The sequence below is a fragment of the Setaria viridis genome, chromosome 9 (genome assembly GCF_005286985.2).
Source record: "Setaria viridis chromosome 9, Setaria_viridis_v4.0, whole genome shotgun sequence".
Classification (NCBI taxonomy): Eukaryota; Viridiplantae; Streptophyta; class Magnoliopsida; order Poales; family Poaceae; genus Setaria; species Setaria viridis.
Genome location: NC_048271.2, coordinates 17,974,640 through 17,983,476, shown reverse-complemented (window position 1 = coordinate 17,983,476; position 8,837 = coordinate 17,974,640). Strand labels below are relative to the sequence as shown.

The following is an 8,837-nucleotide window of genomic DNA, read 5'->3' as shown; positions in this document are numbered from 1 at the left end:
GCATATTTTCTTTGTGAAGTTCCAGAGAGGTTTTGGTCAGAAGTCCTTTAGCAATGGATGTTCCGACGGTGCATTGGAAGAAGCATCGGAGGAATTTGGGCGTGGGTCGGGGAGGGAGCCAACGGCTAGTTGTGTTAGCAATGGCACCGGATGTCCTGATGCCCACCAAAAAGTGACCATCGGAACATCCGATGGTGGCATCTTTTACTAGCCGTTGGAGCAACGACTCTATTTATACCCCCACCACTCACCCATTTGGAGTTGCTGGAGTGTGCAGGAATCCATTAAAGATCAAGACTCATCAAGAACACATCCAAGCCACAAAAAGTGCATAAGTGATTAATAAAAGACTTAGCATAAGCTTAGAAGAGTGATTAGTGTTAGGATACGCCTAGAGAAGAGAGAGTGCAAGGTGTTGCTGCCTTGTGATCGGTTCAAAAATTGAACCACCATTGTACAAGGTGTGCCAGCGCCTTGGAACCTTGGTGGCTCGCTGGCAAGTCTTCGACCCTCTGGCTTGATGTGGAGCGGCATCGAAAACCATGTGTGGGGGACGAGAAGACCTCCTCCTTTGTGGGGAAGCTCCGTAGTGGAGATGGCATCAAGTTGTTCGGAAGAGAGGGAGTGGTGAGCTTTACCTTAGTAGTAAGTTTCTCATCCGGCTTGGCAAGAGCCTTTGTGGTGAGTCCAAGACCTTGACTGGGAGAGACTTGGTGACCGGAAGCATATTCTTGGTGGAGCTTCAACATGAACTAGGGGTGGCATTTGCTTACTGATACCACGGGGATAAAAATGGTTGTGCCGAGTTTGCATCCTTCCTAACCCACTCATTTACGTTTCCACATTTAATACTTGCAACTTGAGTGCTTTACTTAACTAGAGTAGAATCTTAATAGGATTAGCTCTAGGTTGCAAAATTTATTTTAGGTGGGAAGAATCATTAGATCAACCATAGATTGTACATCTAGATAGCACGATCTAGTTTATGTTTTGAAGCAAATAGTGAAAGTTATAGGCTAAAATTTTTAAGTTTGCCTAAGTCACCCCTTCCTCTTAGGCTACGAGCACCGATTCCTGTAAGTATGATGGAGAGCATAGGACGTATACGTTACAGCAGCATGCGGCATAAAACGCATACATATATAGAATTAGCAACATTCACGTATATACTCAGTATAAGAGAAGGCAAGGGAAAAAATATATAATCTGATTAACACTTACACAACACCAATTTGTATAGTAGTAGTGCAACAAGACGTGCTTCTCTTATTACAGAAGCCAAGGAATGGCCAATTATTCCCTATATAAGTAGACAACACCAAAATACGTGAACCATGTTACTAGCAAGTATGTTGACATCAGAATACTTCCATAATGTTCACGTTTTATGGGTATCCACCACCATTACCGGCAGACCAAGAACCACTTCCTGAACCGTTCCCATATCCGCTGCCGCCTGGACCACTTTGCCCACCACCACCGCCACCGCCTTGACCACCAGCATGAGCATATCCACCACCATATGGTCTATATCCACCAGTTTGACCATAATCGGTACCAAACCTTGTCCAGAATCACCATATTGTCCACTGCCACCACCAGCACCACCACCTTGCCCACCCGCCTGAGCATAACCACCACCATACGGACCATATCCGCCAGCTTGACCATATCCAGAACCAGAACCGGATCCACTTCCTGACCCACCATTTTGTCCACCACCGCCACCTCCACCTTGACCACCACCCTGGGCATACCCTCCACCATAAGGTCCATACCCACCAGCTTGACCATACCCAGAATCGGAACCAGAGCCAGAACCAGACCCGCCATTTTGTCCACCCCCTCCACCTCCACCTTGTCCGTCTCCCTGAGCATATGCTCCACCATTAGACCCATACCTGCCAGCCTGGCCATTCCCAAAACCTGAGCCCGAACCGTAACCAGACCCTCCATTTTGTCCCCCTCCACGACCTCCGCCGCCGCCTCCTCCACTAGCATATGCTCCATCAGAAGAGCCACCTGCCTGGCCATCGCCAGAGCCATAGCCAGATCCCGATCCTGAGCCATCTCCTGAACCACTGCCTCATCCTCCGCCGCTGCCGCCACCCCCAGCACTCACATATCGAGAAACCCTTGCAGCATTGGATAGTCCAATGCCAAGGAGGACAATGAAGCTAAGTGCCAGGAACTTATTGGTTCTAGCCATTTGTGAGCTATCAAGCTTAGGGAACCGTTGAAGGTTGAGATGAGTAGGAAGTGAAGGCGGTTTGGTTATTTATAGAGTGTTAACGTACATGTTAAAGCCTAGTGGCCTGAATTAATAGTCTAGTGCTAGAAGATGGAAGGTGTATCAGCCTAGTGCTAGAAGATGAAGGTGTATCACCACCACTATCATTACTCCTATTGTAACCCATGATGTGTTAACACTATATAATGAGAAGAGAGAGCAGTAGCTCAGTCACGGCAAAACATTGTATTTACTTGGTATCAGTTTAGTCTAGATCCTATCTACCACCCTTCCGCTTCCATGGCGGCCCCTGCAGTCTCCATGGCTCAGCTTGGCAGCCTGATTACCGTGCGTTTGACACGGGAGAACTTCCTTTTGTGGAAGACACAGGCTGTGCCTGTGTTGCATGCGTCCAACCTCTTCGGCTACGTTGACGGCTCTATCATCGCTCCGCCGATCACCATCAACGAAGGTTCCGATGATGCCGCCCAGGTACTGGCAAACCCGGATTATCTCCGGTGGTACCAGCAGGATCAGATGGTGATGATTGCCTTGCTGGCTTCAATGTCTGAGGACATTCTTGGGCAGATGATACGTCTTACCTCTGCTCGTCAAGTCTGGGAGGCCTTGCATGACATGTTTGGCTCCCAGAATCGTGCCCGTGTCATGCAGGTTCGCTACCAGCTATCAAACTTGAAGAAGAAGGATCTGGGCGCTGCAGATTACTTCCACAAGATGAAAAGCTTTGCCGACACCATGGCTTCCATTGGCCATCCTCTATCTAATGAAGAGGTCCTTGAATACATGCTTGCTGGGCTCGGCTCCGAGTATGAGGCGCTTGTCACCACGATGACTGCACTTGATAACCCGGTCATCCTCAACACATTCTATGCCCACCTTCTCAGTGCCGAGCTCTGCCTCGAGCAGAACGTCGCCACTGGGAAGCTCTACTCCTCTGCCAACTCCGTCTCTCGCAACTACGGTGGTGGCAACCGTGGTGGTGGGCACGGCAGGCAGCAGCAAGATGGCAGCCAAGGCGGTGGCTAGGGAGGTCACGGACGTGGCTGAGGGTGCGGCTGCGGCACCAGCAAGGGCAGTGGCCCTAAGCCTACATGCCAGGTTTGCAACAAGTACGGCCATGACGCACTCCGCTGCCGCAACCGCTTCAATCATGCCTTCCAGCCTGAGGAGAACCGCGAGCTTGCCGCCAATGCAGTGAACAGTACCAATGATGCCTACACTGTCGACACCAATTGGTACACAGACTCTGGCACGACAGATCACCTGACGAGCGACCTCGATCGCCTCACTGTCCGTGAGCCCTATTCTGGCAAGGACCATGTCCAGGTTGCTAATGGTGCAGGTTTGCATATTACTCACATTGATCACTCTAAGATTTCTGGCTCATCTAAATCTCTTGTCCTCAATAATGTTCTACGTGTTCCTAATATTCACAAAAATCTAATCTCCATTCATAAACTTGTTTTATGATAATGATGCTTTTATCGAATATCATCCTGATTCTTTTTTTGTAAAGGACCGAGCGATGCAGGCGGTTCTTCTTCACGGTAAAAGTCAAGGTGGCCTCTATCCCGTTCCAAGCAGTGTTGATCTCTCTTCCAAGCCAAATCGTCATGGCCTCTCTGGTGTCAAGCTCTCCATGGATCATTGGCATCATAGGCTAGGGCATCCTTCAATAAGTGTTGTCGAGTCTGTTCTGCAATCAAATAAAATTGCTTGTGTCTGTTCTCATGAACCATCGGTATGTGATGCCTGTCAACAAGCTAAAATTCATAAGTTACCTTACACTCGATCCTTGCATATTACCAACTCACCTCTTGAGCTCGTGCACTCTGATGTTTGGGGACCGGCTCTTCCCTCGGTGGAAGGTTTTCGGTATTATGTGAATTTTATGGATGATTATAGCCACTTCACTTGGATTTATCTCCTTAAGCGCAAGTTTGATGTTGAGTCCGCTTTCTACAGCTTTCAGGTTTATGTTGAACGAGAGTTCAACACTAAAGTTCGTGTTTTTCAGTCCGATTGGGGTGGTGAATATCGTCGTTTGAATCACTACTTCCGTCGTACTGGTATACACCATCGTGTGACCTGTCCACACACCTCACAGCAGAATGGCATTGCCGAACGCAAGCATCGGCATATTGTCGAAATAGGTCTTGCTCTGCTCGCTCATTCTTCCCTTCCCATTCGCTTCTGGGATGAAGCTTTCTTGACAGCACGCTATTTGATTAGCCACATGCCTTCACGTACACTACAAAATTCCACCCCTCTAACTTGTTTGTTTAAGGAACAACCTGACTATTCCTTCCTTCGATGTTTTGGTTGCGCGTGCTGGCCAAATTTGCACCCTTATAACAAACACAAGCTTGAGTTTCGTTCTCACCAGTGTGTGTTTCTTGGATATAGCTCAATACATAAAGGGTACAAGTGTCTCGATAGGTCTACTGGGCGTGTTTACATCTCACGGGATGTGGTGTTCGATGAAAATGTTTTTCCCTTTATCAGCCTCACCAATCAGACCTCTGTCCTCTTCCTCCCATCTTACTGATCATACCATTTTTCCTACAACTGAGCCAGTTATCTTGGATAACCTTGTGCGTAATTATGACTTGTCACTATTGCAGCCTAATGCGCCTAATGCCACTGCCACGAGCAGCTTGTTTGGTGCAGGTCCAGCAGGTTCGGATGAACACAGCAGTGCTGGCTCGGCATCGATGCCACCCTTGCCGCATTCACCATTAGCATCCCCGGAGTGTGCATCTACAGCACAGCCACCTGTGTCAGTGGAACTAGTGCCGCTGCCAGGGCCGGTACCTGCAGCAGCAGCACCTGTACCAGTGGAACCAGCACCGCCACCGCCTTGTCACCCAATGATGACTCGTCTCCGCAACAACATCACAAAGCCTGTGATTCCGACAGACGGCACTGTCCGTTACGACTACAAGCGCCGAGCTTTTCTTGCTGAACCCACTTCCTACCGCACTGCCCTTGGAGATGCTCACTGGTGCGCTGCCATGGAGGATGAGCACTCTGCTCTTCTCCGGAATGGCACCTGGACATTGGTGCCACGGCCGCACGGCCAGAATGTGATTGGCAGCCGGTGGGTGTTCAAAGTTAAGCACAAGCCTGATGGTTCTGTCGACAAATTTAAAGCTCGGCTCGTTGCTCAAGGCTTCACACAACGCTACGGCGTGGACTACTTCGACACATACAGCCCGGTTGTGAAGCCAGCTACTGTGCGACTCGTGCTCACTATTGCTTTGTCACAAAATTGGAGTGTGCAGCAACTCGACATCAGCAATGCGTTCCTCCATGGAGTGTTGGAGGAGACAGCCTACATGCGCCAACCGCCGGGTTTTGAGGACCCCGTCATCCTGATCATGTTTGCAAACTGCACAAGTCAATTTATGGACTTAAACAGTCACCGCGTGCTTGGTATTCGCGTCTCAGTGACAGGCTTCATCAACTCGGTTCACTGCAGCAAAATCCGACACCTCCCTATTTATCTTCTCTCAGGATGGCATCACAATCTACATGCTGATCTATGTCGATGACATCATTAATGCAAGCTCCTGCCCCAGGGCATTAACACATCTCATTCAGGTCCTGCGTGTCTCCTTCCCAGTTAAGGATCATGGTCCGCTCCATTTCTTTCTGGGAATAGAAGCTGTCCGTGATCCAGGGGGAATGTTACTCTCACAAAGCAAGTATGCTAAGGATCTGCTATGCCGCACTCACATGGAAAACTGCAAGGCAGTCTCCACTCCGATGTCTGTCTAAGAGAAGCTATGTTCAGATCAGGGCACTCCACTAGGTGATGCTGATGCCTATCTTTATCGCAGTGTTGTTGGGGCTCTCCAGTATTTGACGCTTACAAGACCAGACATATCGTTCACTGTCAACAAGGTCTGTTAGTACCTCTCAAAGCCAACCACGGTGCACTGGGAAGCTGTGAAGAGAATATTGCGATATGTAAAGGGCACGATTCAGTACAGGGCTGCTCATCAAAAAGTCTCCCTTCATGTTGCTCAATGTCTTTACTGATGCTGATTGGGCAGGCGGTGCAGACAATCGGCGTTCTACTGCAGGCCATGCTCTTTTCTTTTGTCCTAATTTGATTTCGTGGAGTTCTCGGAAGCAACCCACGGTGGCATGATCATCAACTGATATTACGTGTCAACAGCACAGCCACCTGTGTCAGTGGAACTAATGCCGAAGCAATATGGATACAATCTCTTCTTCGTGAACTTGATATTCCTCAGCCACGGCCACCAGTGTTGTGGTGTGATAATCTTGGTGCTACATACCTCACTGCTAATCCTGGCCATTCCCAAAACTTGAGCCCGAACCGTAACCAGACCCTCCATTTTGTCCCCCTCCACGACCTCCGCCGCCGCCTCCTCCACTAGCATATGCTCCATCAGAAGAGCCACCTGCCTGGCCATCGCCAGAGCCATAGCCAGATCCCGATCCTGAGCCATCTCCTGAACCACTGCCTCATCCTCCGCCGCTGCCGCCACCCCCAGCACTCACATATCGAGAAACCCTTGCAGCATTGGATAGTCCAATGCCAAGGAGGACAATGAAGCTAAGTGCCAGGAACTTATTGGTTCTAGCCATTTGTGAGCTATCAAGCTTAGGGAACCGTTGAAGGTTGAGATGAGTAGGAAGTGAAGGCGGTTTGGTTATTTATAGAGTGTTAACGTACATGTTAAAGCCTAGTGGCCTGAATTAACAGTCTAGTGCTAGAAGATGGAAGGTGTATCAGCCTAGTGCTAGAAGATGAAGGTGTATCACCACCACTATCATTACTCCTATTGTAACCCATGATGTGTTAACACTATATAATGAGAAGAGAGAGCAGTAGCTCAGTCACGGCAAAACATTGTATTTACTTAGTGCTAAAGGCCTCGCCCAGCTATAGCCCAAGATGCCACTTGCTCACTAACTTATTGTAGAAAAATGGGGACTATATCTTGTAAAGAAAACGACTGGTAGGTACAGTGGGACTTTTAGGATTATCATCGCGCACTTGTTTTTCTCAGTGTGTTTGACTGTATTACGTGTGAATTGAGTTGATAACAAGTGTGAAAGCAACGTACGCTTTGACCATGCATGCATGCATGGTAGGCGGCAGCGAGTGTAGCGCGCGTCTGGAAAGCGAGAGTTGCCACTAGTTGCAACTTGCCTGTGGTTTGGATACAATGCACCTTATATCGTACGTCGCCACCTGAGGTATAGCTACTTTCCGTAACAGACAAAATTTAACTTTTTGAACTAACCATCAGTTAATATTTCAGCTGCTTCAAGTTTACACTTAGGGCCCGTTCGTTTACTCTGGAACGGTTCCCTGGAACTGGAATGATAGGCTTATTTGTAATAACATTGTTCAGCTGGAATAGTTCCTAGCCTCAATTCAGACCAAACGAACGAGGCCTTAGGCAGCACCTACGAGTAAGAAGTACGTGCATCATGTCGTGCCGATTAATTGAGTAGGTTTGAGATGTGATCGCTCAATTTGCATTGTATATGTATATATATAGTAGTTACATGAGCTCTTACACAGCTGGCATTCTAGTAAGTATGAGTATGAGTTATTTGCACATAATTCTCTTGTGCCGCATACAGCGAGTATTTGACTGAAACCAGTTCTGAATTTGGTTTCAGTCCTGAATTTGAGGTTCCGCCCATCGTTGACGACTTCCATGAAAACGCGTCCCAAACAGCAGCGCTCTGCAGCTGTTAGGCAATCTGGGATTCCGACGTCTGAAATTCATCGATCAGACAAACGAAATCCATCGGTTTGAGTTTGACGCCATAATCTTGCCCGGCCGCTGACAATATTGTAGCGCGGCGGCAGCTTGACCTCGAGAGCGCCCACTACGCTATACTAGTACAATATTATCCGTGTGTGTGCGTGTCTATGTGTCTCCAAGCGGCCAAATGAATGGAGACTTTGAGGGTAAGCGAGACAGCTACACCTGCGTACGCTACGACCACAAATACTATAGCAACTGGATAGCACAGAGTTCGAGATGGATAGCATGTTGAACGGCGGCAAAAGTTTTTTCACTTCATGCCGGAATTTGTTCTTTCACTTCGTCAAACACACGGTGCGCGGCCACACCGGTACTTCCGGTCGGCGCTTGCCGCCTGCCGGCCATCACCAGCGGCTCAAATACTACCTCCATTTTAAATTATAGATTATTTTAACTTTTTTAGATTCATAGATGTTTGTATGCATCTAGACATACAATATATTGGTACATACAAATATTTATGAACCTATTGTTAGAGTGGCGCAGCAGAATTTAGCCCGACCCGCTATACCCACGAGTCGGCGCCACATCAAGCCCAGGTCCACCGGAGCCCACAGCAACCAGGCCTTAGGCCTAACTTAACCCAAAAGACTAGCCTGATGGGTGAGGGCTACCCCCATCTGTATGTTGTGCTCCCCCACTATCAATTTCCGATGTGGGACTAAACCTAACACCTATAAAAGTTAAAACGACCTACAATTTGGAATGGAGAGAGTATATGATATGTAGAATAAGCTAGCTAGTTTATCTATATATTATCTTAATAC

The 8,837-nt window shown here is 48.2% G+C and overlaps 1 protein-coding gene and 1 pseudogene across 1 annotated transcript; one reads left to right on the top strand and one right to left on the bottom strand.

The window, feature by feature from the left end:
- Window positions 1-1,365: 1,365 nt before the first annotated feature.
- Window positions 1,366-2,315, bottom strand: LOC117840715 (uncharacterized; annotated as a pseudogene).
- A 215-nt stretch (window positions 2,316-2,530) lies between these two features.
- LOC140221122 (uncharacterized) lies at window positions 2,531-6,369 on the top strand. Its single transcript, XM_072290446.1, has 6 exons — window positions 2,531-3,243; window positions 3,319-3,593; window positions 4,922-5,721; window positions 5,768-5,958; window positions 6,094-6,157; window positions 6,310-6,369. The coding sequence occupies exons 1-6, from the start codon at window positions 2,531-2,533 to the stop codon at window positions 6,367-6,369; spliced, it is 2,103 nt and encodes a 700-aa protein (XP_072146547.1).
- Window positions 6,370-8,837: the final 2,468 nt, after the last annotated feature.